Source organism: Phoxinus phoxinus, assembly GCF_949152265.1.
Source record: "Phoxinus phoxinus genome assembly, chromosome: 7".
NCBI lineage: Eukaryota > Metazoa > Chordata > Actinopteri > Cypriniformes > Leuciscidae > Phoxinus > Phoxinus phoxinus.
Window position 1 is genome coordinate 25,960,978 of NC_136882.1, and position 19,114 is coordinate 25,980,091.

The 19,114-nt window shown below is 37.5% G+C and overlaps 3 protein-coding genes across 5 annotated transcripts; 1 reads left to right on the forward strand and 2 right to left on the reverse strand.

Annotated features, from left to right (window-relative positions):
• Positions 1 to 197: 197 nt before the first annotated feature.
• Positions 198 to 1,472, reverse strand: mid1ip1a (MID1 interacting protein 1a). Its single transcript, XM_079618189.1, has one exon. It carries the CDS (start codon positions 1,323 to 1,325, stop codon positions 873 to 875), a length of 453 nt encoding a protein of 150 aa, XP_079474315.1. The 5' UTR covers positions 1,326 to 1,472; the 3' UTR covers positions 198 to 872.
• Positions 1,473 to 4,114: 2,642 nt separating this feature from the next.
• On the reverse strand, positions 4,115 to 6,924 carry otc (ornithine transcarbamylase; the record flags this gene model as incomplete). The annotated part of the gene is given in 10 exon segments (XM_079617449.1): positions 4,115 to 4,523; positions 4,606 to 4,743; positions 4,923 to 5,072; positions 5,340 to 5,393; positions 5,943 to 6,065; positions 6,141 to 6,294; positions 6,385 to 6,472; positions 6,608 to 6,689; positions 6,788 to 6,870; positions 6,873 to 6,924. Coding segments are annotated over 10 exon segments (984 nt in total). The 3' UTR covers positions 4,115 to 4,463.
• A 1,033-nt stretch (positions 6,925 to 7,957) lies between these two features.
• On the forward strand, positions 7,958 to 18,495 carry rpgra (retinitis pigmentosa GTPase regulator a). 3 transcript variants are annotated; one of them, XM_079618488.1, is made up of 13 exons: positions 8,007 to 8,081; positions 8,515 to 8,640; positions 8,738 to 8,830; positions 8,926 to 8,988; positions 9,525 to 9,683; positions 9,789 to 9,938; positions 10,048 to 10,203; positions 10,845 to 11,000; positions 11,372 to 11,496; positions 11,600 to 11,854; positions 12,746 to 12,938; positions 13,138 to 13,208; positions 13,301 to 18,495. In XM_079618488.1, exons 1-13 carry the CDS (start codon positions 8,051 to 8,053, stop codon positions 17,885 to 17,887), a joined length of 6,165 nt encoding a protein of 2,054 aa, XP_079474614.1. In that variant the 5' UTR covers positions 8,007 to 8,050; the 3' UTR covers positions 17,888 to 18,495. The 3 variants fall into 3 exon arrangements, with proteins under 3 accessions (XP_079474616.1, XP_079474614.1, XP_079474615.1); XM_079618489.1 differs by having other exon boundaries at positions 8,743 to 8,843; XM_079618490.1 differs by having other exon boundaries at positions 7,958 to 8,640; positions 8,743 to 8,843.
• The last annotated feature ends 619 nt before the right edge of the window (positions 18,496 to 19,114 follow it).

Here is a 19,114-nt window from a genome sequence, read left to right on the forward strand (position 1 = left end):
AAATGGGAATGTCATTAGATTAAAATAGATTAGAACTGATTATTAATTTATGTCATTGCCTATTATAATCCACCAGTCTCAGTAATGAAAGTTATTTAAATTATAGACTTGTAAGAACTAAAGAATGAAGAGGGTGTGTGTGTACGCATGTAATTATGCCTTGTTGAGCATGAATGAATAATAAACAACCAAAAGTATTCAAATTACAAAAGTTTATTTTGTTATAAAAAACAATTCAAAACACAGAAAATGTTTTTAACAATCACATTGGCCTTTAGGCACAATTTAACCCAGAATCTCATGGAACTCATCATGACACACGCAAGCAGTGATTTTCCGAGTTGGCCACGTCATTGATTCAAAGGATTCCCAGATAGTTTCATGTCATTAACAGGAAATGTTCCCAGGAGTTTTCTACAGAGTGTCTGCTTCAAACATTTAGTTCATCATCACATCATAGGCTACATTTAGTTCTTAACGTCATCAGTCCTCTGGAACACGCAACATCATAGGACAACAACTTTAAAGAAGAATGAAAAAAATAAAAGCTTTCAATTATACATAATCCATAAATAGATTTAAATATCAAGGGCATGGCAGCCAGCCATTTGAACGGAGATTTTGTTTTGTTTTTGTAAAAAAGGGAAACTGCCAGTGCAAATAACGTCATGAGACAGAAAGCAGCCCTCACAATTTGTCAGTGATCAACACCAAAACCCCGTTCCCCCTCTCGCTTTGCCTTGCATTTTAACTTTTGACAGTTTAACATCTGTTCGGTCAGTCCCTTTTGTCTCTTCCACAAAGGCAGAATAGATCATATTAGATCAGAATTGTTCGTCACATTCAAATACATGGATCCTTCATGATGCAGTTCACTGTCCCCAGCCAGCAATACCAATCTCCTGCTTGTATCGGTTGGTCAGGTTGTTGGCTTGGCTTGTAAGTTTGGACAGCACCCCATGCAAGCCCTTCAGATGGTATTGCAGGAGCTGCTCCAGATCCGTGTCGCTGTCCGGTTCTGTGCGCACTGGCTCCGGCGCAGGGGAGTCTTTCTTGCGCCTCTGCTCCTCTGCGCGCAAGACACCCCATTCGATGTTGTTCCGGATGGACTTGAGCTGGCTGTAATAGCTGTACATGTCGTCCTCAGCATCCCGCAGATAGCAGACGTTGGTTAGCTTCTGCTCCTCGTTCTGTTGGTCCAGCGGCACATCTCTCAGCAGGCTTGGCACCATGACCGTCTGGTCCATGTTGTTGACGGCGCCGATGAAGCGGTTCATTGCCGTGAAGAGAGCGTTCTTCTGGCTGAGGGGTTCGGACATCTGCATGTTGGTGGATTGAGGGTTAATTCGAGAGTAGTTTACTCTGTATGTTTCTCTCTGGTGTATTTAGCTTTCTTCTGAACATCTGCATTCGTTATTCCTTATATACCAAGACGTTTCCAGCTCCTGGGCGTGACCGAAACCTGTTGATCTGGTCTGGGATGTCAGGTCCGACACAACCAGATTCCAACAGCAAGACAGAAACCTCCGCACGTCCCACAGATACACACAGGGAGCGGCACAAAAGTGCATGGATCAATTTGTTGCATAATTATTTAAGCTACATACAAACTAATTAAAAACTATTTGTTTGCCCGCCTCTGCTGTGAGGACATGTGAAATGACAAACTGTTGTTGCACCAAACTGGATTTTGATTTTCAAGATTTAGCCTACACATGACGCAATAGCCTGCTAATAGGTCTAGTTCTATAGGCTATAGATATGAACGGTCATAACAGGCTAACAACATTAATAAGGGTTAAAATATCCCTTTTTGAGCAAGTAACATGTCCCTCTTTAACATAATCTAATCTTTAGAATTCTTTTCTGAATAGTAACACATTGAGGCCAAAAGTTGCATGCTTAAGTTATGAATAGGCCTAATGTTTAAAGTCATTATCGTGCCACATAATCAAAAATGAATGAACCCAACAGGAAGTGAAAATCACAAATAAGATATGAGATTCTATCTCAGTTGTGTCTTACAGATGGCAATAAGATCCAATACAGAGAAATAAACTTTTGCTTTAATCTGCTATTTGCCGTTTTCTCCTAAAGAGGAGTTTTAGAAGAGTTCTCAACAATGTCTCAAACTTTGCAAAGATTTGCCATAACTGATGTGCAGTCTCAACATTAGAAGATTTTGGTATAAACTATTTTAACATTTCTTAACAGATTTCCACGTTCCAACACAGTCATAATCATTTTATATCTCCATTCTTTTTTCAGGTGTGTCTATATTAATTTATCCAAAATAAACATATGAGACAAAGCTGACCCTGATGGAACATAATTGAGAACTCAATTAATGTCTCCTGAGCTAAGAAAGACCAACCTTATAATGATTTTCTCTGAAAACAACAACAACAACAATTCATAAACTGATTGTTCGAGGTTGATTTATTTGTCAAACTATTGAAACATTACATTTCATTAATATAAGTTGACAAGATGTCTTATTTGTGTCCTTAAAATAGGTTTTGAGGGCATGTTTCTGTTTCCCTTTTATGGACTTATGTAAAATGCTCTGAAACTGTCCCTTCTGGCCTACTGAATGCCCAGAAGGGATTTGGTTTGTTGTCCAATTCAACAAATTAACAAGGATTATTAACAAGAGGATTATTCAGGTGTACAGTAAATTAAATAGTGCTAATCTCCTATTTATGTTATAGTTACAAAAGTTTCACACATATAATTGTAAGAATTCATAAGGTCTTATTTATATAAATTTGGCTTTCTTGGAATCACGTCTAGATATGTACGATATCCCATACATACAAAAACTAAAACACACACTCAGGTCGCAACAAAAGGGTCAAACGATGTTAGATGAGATAAGATCACAGCAAGGTTTCAGTGTAAATAATGTTGCATACCAAGTTATATAGAAAGGGAAGCTGAGAAACCTGTGATGACTAGAATGTCTCGGATGATTTAGAAACCTGTTCTTCTGCTATGCCTCTCACCTCCACCCTTGTTCTAGGTCCATCTATGCCTCACCCCAAGAATCACAGAGCATTTTACCATTGTAAATGTATGATTTGCAAAAGTGAATAACATTGTCTCTTTTTCATGCATTGTGCGTCTTCAGTTAACTTCACTGTTGATAGTTTCAGTCTAAACCTCCCCTAAACTTCTTTTGACTATTATTGATATCCGGAGATGGGCATGAATACACGAAAATGTATTTAAAATTCAAAATACCTCAGTTGAAATGTATCAAAATAAAATACTAAAATACTGGTTGGGGGGAAATTGTATTTAAATACAATATTTTGTATTATGAAAATACACAAAATACATGTGAAATTGGCCATTCAGTGAAGTATCACTTACTATTAACTCCTGCCAACTAAAAGCTACACGTATTTGTATACCGCAATATATAAACAATAGAAAAAGTTTAATTTGATTCAGTCTATATATTATCAACATGATACAATATCATCATATCGCCCAGTCCTAGCAAACAGTAATGCTTAAACACATTTGACTAAAAAACATTTAATAAAAAATGTATGTCATTTAATAAAAAAAAATAACCAATCACTATTTTTCCCCTTGCCAATGCTCTTTTATTCCTTCATGTTAACTTAAGGTAAATCTGAATAATGCTGAGATATAAACTTAATCAACAAGTAGGATCGAATATGATATCCTCACCACTTCCTTATTAATGCAGAAAATTTGCTCACTCAATCCTAGATGGAGTCGTACAGCTGCAGCTCACATGCAGGAAAGTTGGGATTGGGGGCCTGAACTAGTTGATACTATTGATAGCCGATTTTGTATTTCAAATATATTTTTTTAATACATGTATCTGAAATACTGCCCATCCCTGCGCATATCAGTCTGATCTCACTCTTATCTGAAACTGCAGGGCAACTGCCAGTAAAAAGTAATAGAGAAACTAAAAAAACAACCAAACCATGCGCAATGACTCCACATTCATGCTAAAACACACATTCATTTTTATGATAAGATCAGTAAGAGTAACATAAAAATACCACAGTGGTTTTAAATGCATGCCCACACTCTGAATCAAGTTACACTGCCGAACTCATTGTAGTGTACAAAAAAAAAAAAAAAAAAAAGTTGCAGTGTCCATCTGACCCCTTGTAATTTAAAGAAATCAGAACATATCAAATGTTTTATAATACATACCATTTCACACAATGTCACAGCACCCTCTATAGGTCATACAGGTATTTGCAAAACTGAAATTCTTGAATAATTTGTTGTGAGAAGTATTATTTTTATATACAATTAATCGATGAATTTAGAACAATTAATTGTTTATTTCTCTATTAAACCCCCCATTTGCAAAGATTTTTGAGACACATTTTTACTAATTTTATGATACAAAAGCAAACAATGACAGTATTCTGCTGGTTTAGGTTTTTTGTTTTGTTTTTAAACATTTTTTAAAATTTGAGTTTGGGAATTTGCGGCCTATAGTCTGTCAGGATGCACACCATCAAACCCTGAAGAAAACACATAGAAACATTACTTAACAAACATAAATGCATTATTAATGCTGACATCTTACATATAGGTACACTTTACCATAATGGTCCACTTGCGGTTCTCAGCTTCTGTAAACACGAGGGAACGTGGTGAGTAGAAAACTTCATCGTCTACTTCCTCTGCTTTACGTGGGAGACAGTGTAGAAATGTCCAGTCTGGTGCAGCCACACTTCCTGCCTGTCAACAATTCAACAGAAATATAAAACACTGCATAACACTATTCAGAAGCAAGTTTTCAATTTCCACAACAAGGCTGCATATAAATGCATTATAATTCAGAGTAAATCATACTAGCATAATGGAATGAAAAGTCTAGACTAGATCAAACTAGACAAAGTTGATGGATGTTTGTCTACCTGCATTGTGATCTGGTAACCATGGAAATCTTTCATTCTCTTCTTCTTCTCCTCCTCTTGACCCATGCTCACCCAAGTGTCAGTAACTAGCACATTACTGTCCCGTGCTGCCTCCACTGGATCCGTCAGGAATTGCAACTTGGTACCAAACTATAGCATGGATATCACGATTAGCAAAACATTGCATATACTATACATATTACATACATACTATACATAAGCTTGAACAAGAAGAAATCTATAAAACACTTTTACACAGATTTATTTAGCTGTTAAAGGCAATTATTAAATAATAATTTCACATACATAGACAAACACACATGCCTATAATGCAAATGCATGGTATAGCACATTCATTATAAGAGATAAAGCAGACATTATAAAGAGACAATTGTATTGTAGTAGGGTAGTCTATACCTGCTTTGAGAGACGCTGAGCCTCTTGAGTGATGTTAGCATCTGGCTCATAACCCTAAATATAAGAGGTTAATTTAGGAAAAATCATTTCAGAGTGGTGTGAATTAAAATAAAACAAACACACACACACACACACACACACACACACACACACACACACATATTGCTGTGATGGAAAAGTATTTTTTTTCTGTATTCCAGTGTCACTTGATCCTTCACATGCTCAAATAAAATGTATTTTTATTATCAGTTAAAAACAGTTATAATTTTGTGGAAACCGTGATACATTTTTTATCAATTTAATGTCAACCGAAGTCAACCGAAGTCAACCGAAGTCAAAGTGAGAGCATCAACGAAACATCCCACAAAGTAACACCAGACATGTAATATGAGAAACACTGGGGTATATATAGGTCTAAAGGGAGATTAGCAAACAAGACACACCTGCGAACAATCAGGAACTAATCAACAAGAAAAACTACAAAGAACTACAAAACATGGCACAGACCAGGAAATAACATAAAAGTCCACACAAGACAAGGGGAACACAAGACAGGAATAGTGCCAGTATGCATGTATACACAGTTCTGAAAGTGGCGCAAACCTTGGGTGTGGCCACTTTTAGATTGACACCTAGTTTAGCCAATGACATCATGAAGGAGTGAAGAACATTGTTTCCATCACCTATCCAAGCCAGAGTGAGGCCTTTTAATGAGCCGTAGTGCTCCTGTAAACAAAAAAAAAACACATACAAGTGAATGTACTTCAGTTTATGTATGTGTAAGTGTCAGTGAATTTGTACCTGCAGTGTCAGTAGGTCAGCCAGAATCTGTATAGGGTGGTAGAGGTCAGACAGGCCATTGATGATTGGTATAGAAGCGTCTTTATCCATGAGCTCCAGAGATGAGTGTCTATACACCCGAGCTAACACGATATCTGCTAAACCAGAAAGCACCCTGCCATACATACACACCCACATTTAAGACCATGTCAAGGCCTCACAGTATTGAGTCTAAGCAGTGTTTACAATGTGTTTAAATTCAGACCTGGCTGTGTCTGTGGTGCTTTCATTGATGCCTAGATGAATATCTTGGGGTGTGAGAAAACACGGATGGCCACCCAACAGAGAGAAGCCTAGTGAAAAAGAGAGAGAGAGAAACTGTCTATGTGTCAAATCCTTTGTTCTGTATTGTTCTATTCATTCATTTTGCCTCAGAGACCGCACTGATATATATAAGCCCTTTCACAAGCTCGAACACTGAATGGCACCTGTTTCAGTGGACATGCGGGTCCTAGTGCTCCTCTTTTCAAATATCATGGCAATAGATTTGCCTTGAAGTAATGGAACATTCTGTACATAAAAGAGGAATAAATGAACATTGTTTATAAGTCCTGAAATGGTGATATTTCCAATCAGTAAGTTCAGTAGTTGCAGTATATTTGCAGTACCTCGCCCCTGTGCTTTATTCGATGCTTTAGGTCAGCAGAAACCCACAGGATATGTTTAATTTCCTCTGCATTAAAGTCTTTAGTGTTAGAAAGCTGCTTCCCTTCAGGTTAACACTCATCAAAGTTGCTTTTCCCATTCTGTGGACATGAAATACGCATGAATACAGATGGAAAACTGCTAGAATATTAGAGAAAAGAAACTCAAACACTTTATGAAAACAGTTAATGTAAAACAACATTTAAATAAAATCTAAATAATAATTGAAAATGTTATGACGTCATAAATTGAAAGAATAAATTGTATAGGATATATATAAATAACCTATATATATATATATAGCCTACATATAAATAACCTGAATATATAGGTTATATATAAATAACCTATATATATATATATATAAATGGTTAAAAACTTCAAAGCATCAGTTCCTTTATGAAAAAATATAAATTCAGCAAAAATGTTAAATGTTAATGTTTTGTTAACATATCAGTGTTATTGGCCAATTACTCATTGCTTAACAGATCAGCGTTACTAACTACATTAAAACGAGAACATTATTCAAACTTTCACGACACTCATGATGACTTCTTAATATTTAAATTAATTGTCTGTTGATTAATACAATTATTAATTACTAATTAAAGTTATGTTTATGGCAAATTTTGCGGCTCACCTTAAATTCCTGCTCTGGAAACATCTTGCAAATTTCAGACTACAATATATTCTGTTTTTAAAGCAAACATTTTACTGACATATGAAAACATAAAGCTCAAAGCTGCCACAACCAAATCAATACATTTCCGCGTGCCCCCTGTCATACAGCATTGTGGCGTGGCTAATAGGATGGAAAGGGGGCGGTACAAGTAAATGTTCGTGGTGAGTGACAGCTCTTCTGCATGTCCTCATTTATCCCACACACTGACATCGGATGCTAAATTCTCTCTCTCTCTCTCTCTCTCTCTCTCTCTCTCTCTCTCTCTCTCTCTCTCTCTCTCTCTCTCTCTCTCTCTCTCTCTCTCTCTCTCTCTCTCTCTCTCTCTCTCTCAGTTAAAATACTCAATGAATAGAATGTTTATTTTCTTAATTAATTAATTATATAATTTAATAAACAGTTACAACAAAGTCCGAACACTTTATTCGATTTTTTTTTTTGCATCGATTGTCAAGGTAACGTATACTTCCGGTTCAACTTTATCTCTTCAGCAGGGAACAGCTGAAAGTTTAGGAATGTCATCTGAAGAACAGAGGTGTAGAAGGTGATGACAGGAGAAAACGACACAGAAATACCAGGTAAGATGTGCATTTTTATAGTGACACATCCATCTATCTATCTATCTATCTATCTATCTATCTATCTATCTATCTATCTATCTATCTATCTATCTATCTATCTATCTATCTATCTATCTATCTATCTATCTATCTATCTATCTGTAGGTCTGTCTGTCTGTCTTTCTGTCTTTTATATATCTGTCTATCTGCGCACGTGTGTGTGTATTTTAGCATGTGCTTGTAAGACTCTCTTTGTGTGACACCATAATCATGCCTTTGAGCTCCTAGAGCATTATACCCACACAGGCTATTCTGGGAAGCTGGAAGCTTTCTAAGGATTTAAATGGACCATCTCACTGAGCATGGGGAGGTTTGCTCTTTGCTCCGGATGTGAACAATTGTGAGATGTTGTACTGAGATGCTGTACTGAACATATGTTTCCTTATTGCAGATACAGGTGCTGTATTTACCTTTGGAAATAGTATAATAGCAAACAATGTGCCCAGCAGGTTATGGTTAAAGAATGATATACCTGTGCACATCTCATGTGGACAGTCACACTCAGCCTTTGTAACAGGTTGTAATCTCTCTATATTCTCCTTGTAATTTTGTAACTATAGCAATATTTTGTAATATATACTATATGTTTTGTCTCTTTAATGATCTCTTTGCAGAGCAGGGCCGTTTGTTTGTGTTTGGAAGTAATAACAGCGGTCAGCTTGGTCTACAAGCCAAAGGACCAGTTAAAAAACCAATCTGTGTTAAAGGTTAGACATAAAGGTGCATACAGTATACATTTATGTATGTTTAATAATGATCTAGCTCTGTGTTGTCTTATTTATGTTCTCATTCGTCCACACAGTTCTTAAAGGGGAGAGAGTTCAGTTGGTTGCCTGTGGGACTGATCACACTCTCGTAAGCACCTGTAAGCAAAGCCTTTTACTGTAGTTTCATATTACGATATACACTATTGTTGAAAAGATTGGCATCAGTAAGATGCTTTAATGTTTTTGGATCAATTTATACTAGTACTATTTTTTAAATATAATAAAAATAAGTAAAATTGCAGTTTTCTATTTTAATATGTTTGAATTTATTTCTGTGATGGCAAATCCGAATTTTCAGTATCATTACTCCAGGCTTCAGTGTCACATGATCCTTCACTCTAATATGGTGATTTGGTTACTGTAATATGCTTAATATTTTTTTGTGAAAACCATGATTCATTATTCTTTGATTAACAGAATGTTCAAAAGAACAGCATTTATTTGAAATAAAAATCTCTTGTCAAATCAATGGTCTTTACTGTCACTTTTGATCAATTTAACTTATCCTTACGTGTCCTTACTGAAAAAAAGTATTCGTTTTTATTTTTTTATCCTTATAATACTGAGCCCAAACTTTTAAACAGTAGTTTATATTTTGATAATTGTAAGTGAAAGTGTCTGTGGGTTTTTCCAGCACAAGGGGACATTTTCGCGGCTGGAGGAAACAGTGATGGACAGTTGGGACTGGGCCACTGTAATGCCAGTGTCTCTTTCCAGCGCCTCCGTCCTTTTTGTGACTATGCTCCAATCAAATTGCTCTCTGCAGGTGGCCACACCTCTGCTGCACTTACAGGTAACATTGATATGCAACAGAAATTCTCCTTCATAGTTGATATAAACCTACTATTATAAATGCAAATGCATTTATATATTTAAATAATAAATCTGCATATTACAGAGGATGGCAGGCTGTTTCTGTGGGGTGATAACTCTGTTGGTCAGCTTGGTTTGGGGAAGGACAGTCATGCCTTGTTGCCTAAAGAGCTGAAATTGGGACAACCCATTCAGTCGGTCTCATGTGGATACAGACACTCAGCTCTGGTCACAGGTAAGCGCCTGTCAATCAACACTATTCATAAGCATGAATAAGATTCATTCAAGTTATTTATTTTTTGAGGTTGCACTGAATAAATTGTTGGGAATTTGGTACGTTTCAGATAATGGGGATGTTTTCACTTTCGGGGAAAGTGCAGATGGACGACTGGGTCTTTCTGCTCATCAGCTGGCCAATCACAGTTGTCCCCAGCGAGTAGAATCTCTGCACAGGGTTCTGCAGGTGGCATGTGGAGGCAAGCACACACTCGCCCTCACAGGTGATGGAGATGTACACATACAGTGCCTTAAAAACATTCATTTATTTATATATAATATATTTTATTATCCATTAGATTTAGGAAATGAGGGCCAAGGGACCACATGTGAGAACTAATCAGGGTGGGACAAACAAGGGACAGACTATTGAAAGTAACAAGGGACATAGCAACACAGGAAGAGAACACAGAAACAATGGAAACAGAAAAAAAATCAACTTAAAAGTCCTAAACAAAACTGGGGAAACAAGACAGAAATCTAAATATTGAGAAAATCACCTTTAAAGTTGTCCATTTATGTTTGTGATTGTGCTGTATTCACTCACAAAAATAAATGTTTTATATATTTACGGTAGGAAATAATATCCTAATGATTTTTGGCATAAAAGAAAAATCAATAATTTTGACCCATACAATGTATTGTTGGCTATCGCAACAAATATACCCGTGCGACTTGTGGCTGGTTTTGTGATCCAGGGTCACATATTTTTCTTGACACTTCTTGATACTTCACTGTATGCACACCATCTATGAAATTAAACACCTACAATTATTCCTCTCTTTCCCCTTTTCTCTCATTTATTGTCTTAAACACTGCATGTTCATGATGTTTTAAATTAATTTTATCTCTCCCTTTTCTGTAGAGGATGAGTTATATTCTTTTGGCCGTGGGGAGTTTGGGCAGTTGGGGTTGGGGACGATGATGTTTGTAGCAGACGCACCTGTTGCTGTCGGCCACTTCAGGAAAGGCAGGGTCACTCAAGTCACATGTGGCGAAAACCACACTGCGCTTATAACAGGTAAGATATACACACTGTTAAATAAATAAATCATTAAATAAATGATTAAAATAAATGATTCCTTTGTCATTTACTAACAAATGTATTGAACAACATGGGTAACATTACATTTACACATTTGGCAGACATTTGTTTTCTAAAGTGACTGGGAGTCGAAACTATAATCTTAGTGTTGCTAGTTCAATACTTTACCAGACAAGCTCTTATTCTGATCAGTCTTTAACAGAATCAAACAGTTGTGTTGTGTAAATGTGTTGAATGCAATAATTACATATACATTCAACATTTGACTTCACATTTACCAGTTCCAAAAAACATCTATTTGTGGTTTATATAGTTACACATCTCATTTAAATGCACTCATTTCTCAGATAGTGGTCTTCTGTACACATTTGGAGATGGCCGTCATGGGAAGTTAGGCTTAGGAGACGAGAACTTCACCAATCAGTTCAGTCCAACTGTGTGCCAGAGGTTCTTTGATTACTCTGTCATGACTGTAAGTTTTTCTGATAGTTTCTTATCTCGTTCTTCTTTTCTTATGTATGTATAACTGAGGAAAGATCTCATGTGTTCATTGTATTTGTGCTTATGTGCTGTAGGTGGCATGTGGTTCCAGTCACATGCTGGTGTTCGCACGGCCACGGCAACAGGAAAGTGAAGAAGTTTGTTTAGAGGATGAAGATGTTACCTACTCTTGCCTGGACAGGTGTTATACCTCAATGTTACAGGGTCAACCATTAGAACATATTCCAGACCCAGCACCTGCTCTCATCTCACAACTGACCTTTATCCCCTCATCTCTTCCAACCGCTCACCGCTGGAGCCTATCAACACGGGCCAGACGGAGACAGAGGGTAAGAAACTGATCACTTGGGTTACACCAATTTGGTGTTAGACTCCTTGTGTTCTATGAAGGTTCTATGATGATCTTTACACTGCAAAAAGGAGATGTATGGAGGCGTTTTTTTTCAGCTAAGCACTTTATGAACTTTATGAAGGTCACATTAAAACGTGTAAACCGGTTTCTGTGCCTTTAATTAATACCTTTTTTTTTATTCTTGTCCCTGACCTACTGTATATTTTCGAACTTAAAATATATATTTTAAAAAGACAATCAATAATAAAAATATGAATTATGTTTACAACTATGAGCATCCAAACAAAGAGTATATATAATTATAGCTGTCCCATATTTTGACCACACCACACAATATTTTGAAAGTTTTTCAAAAGTTTAGTGTACTTGCTTACCAAGGAGCATGATTTAAATGAAAGATGAGACATGTAATGTGTTAAGGAAACAAAGAAAAATCAAGGTAAATATTACAGAATTTTTTAACTGTGGGAAAAAATTTGTGTGGAAATATTATTTAATTGTGTGTGACATTCTTATTGGAAAAATAAAGTAGGGAGAGTGTGAAAATATGTGTGTGCGTGTGCTTGTTTATAGGATTTATGAGGACACAAATTTGTATAATGACATGGGAATTACACTGGTATTACAACATAAACGTGTTTTTTATTAATATAAAAAAATTATATATAAATATTAATTAATATAAAAAACATACTAAACATTTTTTTATTAAAAATCTAGAAGGTTTTCTGTGATGGGTACTGGGTAGGTTTAGGGGTAGGGTTAGGGGATATAATATACAGTTTGTAAAGTGTAAGAACCCTTACACCTATGGAATGTCTTCATAATGATAGGTGCACCAACATAGTTGTGTGTATGTGTGTTTCAGAAGAGCTCATCTGCACAGTTTGGTCCAGAATTTTGCAATCTTCCTCCCCTTACAACTGGCTTGACTGCACTAGCCTTGACAGGCAACATCCTACAACCCAGATCTCCAACAGACGCTCCTAAACGCTTCAGAACTGATGCCCTTGTGGAATCTTCTTCTACCTCAATCACACTGCCTGTCAGGACACTTCCACGTAAATATTATTCAATTTTACTATGTTCTCCCAAGACCTCTCTTTCTAGCCATCCATCCACCATCTATCCATCTGTGATGCTAATATCTCTTACCACAATTATATAATCACTAAATATAGCCATTCTAAATGAATCAAAAACACTAGCAAGAACCAAATACTTGATTATCAGTATTGACCAGCTTTCTTGTGAACACAGTCACTTCCATCACTAAGAGCACAGCGGACTGCCATAGTGTTGGAACATCTGAAAACCGCATGTCAGACAAGGTTAGCAAAATGTGTCACTGTGCTCAAGATGATGAAATTATTTATTAGAAAACTGTTTATTTAACCGAAGAATGTTATGTTTGATTTGACAGACACGTGAACAGCATAAGCACAAGATGGCAAGAGCCTCTTCTATTGGGAAGGAAGAGAATGTTCTGCCCACTGAAGTACAGGCTGATTCTGTTTCTCATCCATCAATGACAGAATCTCCACCACCAAGCAATCTTAAACACAAGAAGCCCAGGTCTGGAGATCCAAAGAATGCTGCTACACAGGAGGAACGTTTTTATGCTTTAGCACAAAGCAAAATGCCATCCAAAACATATAAAAAACATATCCAGAGTACAAATGATAAATCTAAAGGTCAAGCAGTAGAGGTCAGATCATCTCCAGAGAGAATGTCAGCTAAAGAAAGGGAGGGATGCAGTGAAACATGCAGTATTAGTATTGATTCAAGGCCCAAAGTTTCAAAAGCAGATCCTAGAGGTCAAGAGGTCACTACTCTTGCTGAGATGGAGCACGAGACCAAGTCAAGTTCACTTAAAATTCAAAATAGAAGTTCTCCAGTTCAGGAAGTCAAGGAAGTTAGAACAAAGCCTACAAAAGTTTTAGAGGTCAAATCACATAAAATTAAAGAGGAGGGTATTCCAGTAAGAGCTAGGGTCAAGTCTCCAGTCAAGGATCAAGACGTGCCCTCTGGCAGGATGGAAGTTAATGTGGTCGAATCAACACTTCAGGCAGGTCCTGCTCAAAAAGACATCAAGCCATCCCTTGGAAAGGCTCAAGAGGTCATATCAACACTTATCGACACACAAGAACAGGGAAACGCATCAGTCAAAATTCCAGCCAAACTGCAAAACACTCCCAAAAAAGGAAATCATGTTGACACAGAAGAAAACCCTGGTGAACTTACACCAAAGAAAGCTAAGAAGAAGAGATCAGATGTGGAAAGAGCCCCAATGAAAGAAACAGCACCCAAAACACCCAGCCCTCTATCAGTTTCCATACCCACACGAATGTCTAAAGCAAAAAAGGGGAAACCTTTTTCTGTGGAGGCTGAAAACTCAAATGTTCAGCTTAGACCTGAGATGCTAGCACAAGTCAAAAGGGAAAATGATAGTAAAACGCCTCAGAACTCCAATATATCATTTCCCCCTATAGAGAACAGAAAATCGGGAGGAGCTGCTGAAATAAGCCAATCCGCTTCCAGCCTGCAGTCTGAGCATAAAAATAGCCAGTCACCCACTGATAAACTGCTTACTGAACAGAAATATGAATTTCCATCAATTAAAAGCTTAACTCCAGAAAGAGGCCACTCATTTTCCAGTTTATGGTCTAATAACGAATCAGCAACCAGTAAATCTTCCACCATAAAAGAAACTGAATCATCATCTGGTAATTTGTTAAGTCTATCACCACAATACAGGCAGTCACCACTAAATGAAATTAAATTAGATGGTAAATCAGGTGAACCTAAAGAGCCATACAGGAAGCCACAGGCTGAGCGGAGCATTATGGGTAGTGTAGTTTCACCACTAGCAGCCATGGCTATAGTTAGTGCTGCACCACTACTAATAAAAGCTGCTGAAGTTCTTTCTGAAACTTCACCAGAACAAAGTAATAAGATGTCCTTGTGTGCATCAACTTCCCAAGAAGTAGCAGGAAACAATTTCCTGTCAGAACACGAAGTTGACCTGGACAGCACAGTTCAGGATGTATCAGCAATTGAGGAAATAGATGACAGCAGCTCCAAGAAGCAGATTGCACAAGATGTACAAAACAAGCTTGATTCAGATGAAAACAGAAAAATGGAGAAAGAAATAGATGTGAAGGATAGCGAAACAGAGAGAGCTGAAGAAGAGACTCTCGCTGAGGATGAAGAGGAAAGTGAGGGGGTTGGGCAGAAAGAAGAGAACAGTGTTGTTGAAGATGAAGAAGAAAGAGAAAGCAATAATGATAAAGACAGTGACAGTGCTCAAAAAGGCGAGGAGGACGGTGAGGAAGAGGAGGGAGAAGAAGATGAGAGTGAGGGGGTTGGGCAGAAAGAAGAGAACAGTGTTGTTGAAGATGAAGAAGAAAGAGAAAGCAAAAATTATAAAGACAGTGACAGTGCTCAAAAAGGCGAGGAGGACGGTGAGGAAGAGGGAGAGGAAGACGGAAGTGAAGGGGTTGGGCAGAAAGAAGAGAACAGTGTTGAAGATGAAGAAGAAAGAGAAAGCAAAAATGATAAAGACAGTGACAGTGCTCAAAAAGGTGAGGAAGACAGTGAGGAAGAGGAGGGAGAAGAAGATGAAAGTGAGGGGTTTGGGCAGAAAGAAGAGAACAGTGTTGTTGGATATGAAGAAGAAAGAAAAGGCAATAATGATAATGACAGTGCTCAAAAAGGAGAGGAGGACAGTGAGGAAGAGGAGGGAGAGGAAGACGGAAGTGAGGGGGTTGGGCAGAAAGAAGAGAACAGTGTTGGAGATGAAGAAGAAAGAGAAAGCGATAATGATAAAGACAGTGACAGTGCTCAAAAAGGAGAGGAGGACAGTGAGGAAGAGGAGGGAGAAGAAGATGAAAGTGAGGGGGTTGGGCAGAAAGAAGAGAACAGTGTTGTTGAAGATGAAGAAGAAAGAGAGAGTGATAATGATGAAGACAGTGAAAGCGCTCAAAACGGAGAGGAGGACGGTGAGGAAGAGGAGGGAGAAGAAGAGGAAAGTGAGGCAGCAGGGGAGGAAGAGGATGACAGCAATAGTGGACAGAGCAGTAAGGGAGAGAAGAGTGAAGAAGGAGAGAAGAGTGAAGAAGGAGGAAGAGAAGATGTGACTGAAAGAGAAGAAGAGGAGAATGAGGGTGAGGGTGGAGAAATGGAAGAAGAAGAGAATAAAGATGAAGAGAGTGGTGGTGAAGATGAGGAAGATGAGAGGGAGAGCTGGGATGGAGGGAGTGAGGGAGAGGTGAAAACCGATCCAGAGGAGGAGCAGGAAGGAGAGAACAATAATGAGGAGAAAACGGAAGTAGATGAACAATCTGACAGTGAGGATGAAAATAAAAATGTGAGATCAGATGAAGAGGAAGGGGAGAGCGAAGAAAATGATGGGAGTGAAGAGCAAGAGAATGAAACAGAGGAAGGAGAGGGAGAACAGGAAGAAAAGGGAGATGAAAAGTGTGAGGAAGAAGATGAGGTAGGAAATGAAGATGAGGAGGAAAATCAAGAAGAAGAGACTGATCATGAAGAGGAGGAGGGAAACAGAGACCAGGCAAAAGAGGAGGAAGAAGAAGAGAATGGTGAAGAGGAAGAGGGTGAAGAAGATGAGGAAGAGGAGGACATGGAAAATAACGAAGAACTGAAAGACAAAAAAGATGGAGTAACAAACAGTGAAGAAGAGGAGGGAGACGAGAGTTCGAGAGAGAAAGAAGAACGACAGAATGAGGTGGAAGCTAAAGACGAAGAAAAGGTTTCCGAGAAAGATGGAGATGAAGAAAGACCGGAAGGGAGTAAACAGGTTGAGGAAGACGATGGAGAAAAAGAAGAAGAAATGGATACAAGTGAAGTGAAATTTAGAGAAGAAGAGAATCTGGATCTCTCAGAGACACAGGAAGTGGACAGAGAAGATGAAGATGATGAGGTAGACAAGCTGAATGAAATGATGGAAGAAAATAATGAGGAAGAGAAAGAAAATTATATAAAATCAGAGATAAACACGAGGAAACAGAAAGACTCTACTGAAGAGGAAGAAGAACATGAAGAAGAGAGTGAGGAAGAGGAGGAGGAGGAGGAAGCAGAACAGAAAGAAATGAAAATAAAAATGGGAAAAAATAGGAGGAAACGTAGAGAAACTAGAGAAGCAGACGAACAGGAAGAAGAGAGTGAGGAGGAGGACGAGGAGGAGGAGGAAGAAGAAACAGAGAGGGAAAAAATGAATATAAAAACTGAGAGAAAAAGCATGAAACAGATAGAAACTAGTGAAGAAGAAGAAGAACAGGAAGAAGAGAGTGAGGAAGAGGAGGAGGAGGAAGAAGCAGAACGGAAAGAAATGAATATAAAAACTGAGAAAAACCGGAGGAAACAGAAAGAAACTAGTGAAGAGGAAGAATGGGAAGAAGGTGATGAAGAGGAGGAGGAAGAAACAGAGAATAAATATACAGATATTAAAAAAGATAAACATGAGAACAAGCTAAAAGGAAATACTGATGAGGAAGAAGAACAGGCAGAAGAGGGCGAGGAAGAGGATGAAAAGGAGGAGGAAGAAAAGGATATACAAACTGAGAAAAACAGGAGGAAACAGAGAGAAACTAGTGAAGAGGAAGAAGAGCACGAAGGAGAGAGTGAGGAAGAGGAGGAGGAAATAGCAGAGCAGAAAGAAATGAATATAAAAACTGAGAAAATTGGGAGAATACAGACAGAAACTACTGAAGAAGCAGAAGAGGAGGAGGAAGAAGAAGAAGGCGAAGAGGAAGAAGGTGAGGAAGAGGAGGAAGAAGAAGGTGAGGAAGAGGAAGAAAATACCAAAAAAGTACCAAAACAGAGAGACAAACCAAATGTGTTACCTGCACGCAGACAGGCAAGTGCACAGAGAGACAGACAGAAGACTAGACAAAGAGATCAACAGAATGTTAAAGGGAAGAAGCAAACAGGTGCTCAGGACCCTCAGTTCTGGAACACTGTCCTACCACAGTATCTGAACCTTAAATGACCCCAAAGTCTGCACAATACAAGCACAGACACCCTGAACATCTGCAACTGTATACTTACAGTTCACAGGACATTTCAAAAGGGCTGTGAATCACAGTTCTTTAAACGGTGAAACTTAAAATGGTGTATAGCCGATGGAGCTAAACATGATACATAAACATAAAATATGATTTGTGTTATGGTTTGTATTCTGCTTTAGTATGACGTATGGCTCTAAAAGGGCTGGTTGGTTCTCACTTCTATATGAGGATTCTTGATTATCAAGTGCCTTGACTAAATTATTCCATACATATTCTGTTACAGTGTCATAGTGTTTATGAATGTTATTTTTTAAGCACAGATGTGTAAAGTATTTATTTCTGTGTACACAAAGAAAAATAAACCAGACTGTGAGTGAATATTTTCATGTTCTGTTCTATTGACATTCCTTTTCCAAGACCTGGTCTGTTATTAGCAGCATACCAGAAATGATAACTGCAATTTAAAAGGGCAAGAGAACAGACAGTCACGCACCTACAGTACATACTATTCTTTTGACTGTAAAGTTGATACGATTGTGCTGTGAGTATGTGTGAAATGTTTTTTTTTTTAATAAAGTTGATACGATTGTGCTGTGAGTATGTGTGAAATGTTTTTTTTTTTTAAAGAAATTATGAAATACAATGTTCTATTGCTCTAACTTTTGAGATGTTTATCTGTTCACTGTAAAAAAGATCAATAAGTTATGACAACATATGTTTTTACATTGCTTTAACTCATCAAAATAAGTTAAGCAGTTTTCAACTTTTTTTTGTAAGTTATACAATATTTAACTAATTTTTAAGTCAGTTTAATGTAATTTAAGTTGAAATTGCTTAAACAACAAAGGTGATTGTACTTAAAAATATAAGGCAGCAACAATTTTTTTTTTTTTTTTTACAGTGTATCTACAAGGAGTCTGGCAACTGCATTTCCCTTTTATGATGGTTCAGAGTCAGACTAACACAAACTCCACTTTTACCTGAGGACATTCCCTGTATTTCAGTATTCCCTGTATTCGGTAGTCTAAAATCCTACAATACTGATATATATAATAACAATATAATACTGATATACCAAAAATAATTTGAACTAAATCTTATCAACTTCTTTAACTGTTCAGTGCATAACTTCCCCCTCAACAGGCTACAATACAAAACGTGTTCTAAAAAAAGTTAAATATGACTCCAATAATAAATGACACAAATAA

Bases quoted from the DNA above. Each gene is read 5' to 3' on its own strand.
- mid1ip1a (XM_079618189.1), bottom strand. From the start codon at position 1,325: ATGCAGATGTCCGAACCCCTCAGCCAGAAGAACGCTCTCTTCACGGCA.
- rpgra (XM_079618488.1), top strand. From the start codon at position 8,051: ATGACAGGAGAAAACGACACAGAAATACCAG. The intron at 12,939-13,137 runs GTAAATATTATT...TTGTGAACACAG, and splicing joins GCCTGTCAGGACACTTCCAC to TCACTTCCATCACTAAGAGC. The intron at 13,209-13,300 runs GTTAGCAAAATG...TTGATTTGACAG, and splicing joins AAAACCGCATGTCAGACAAG to ACACGTGAACAGCATAAGCA.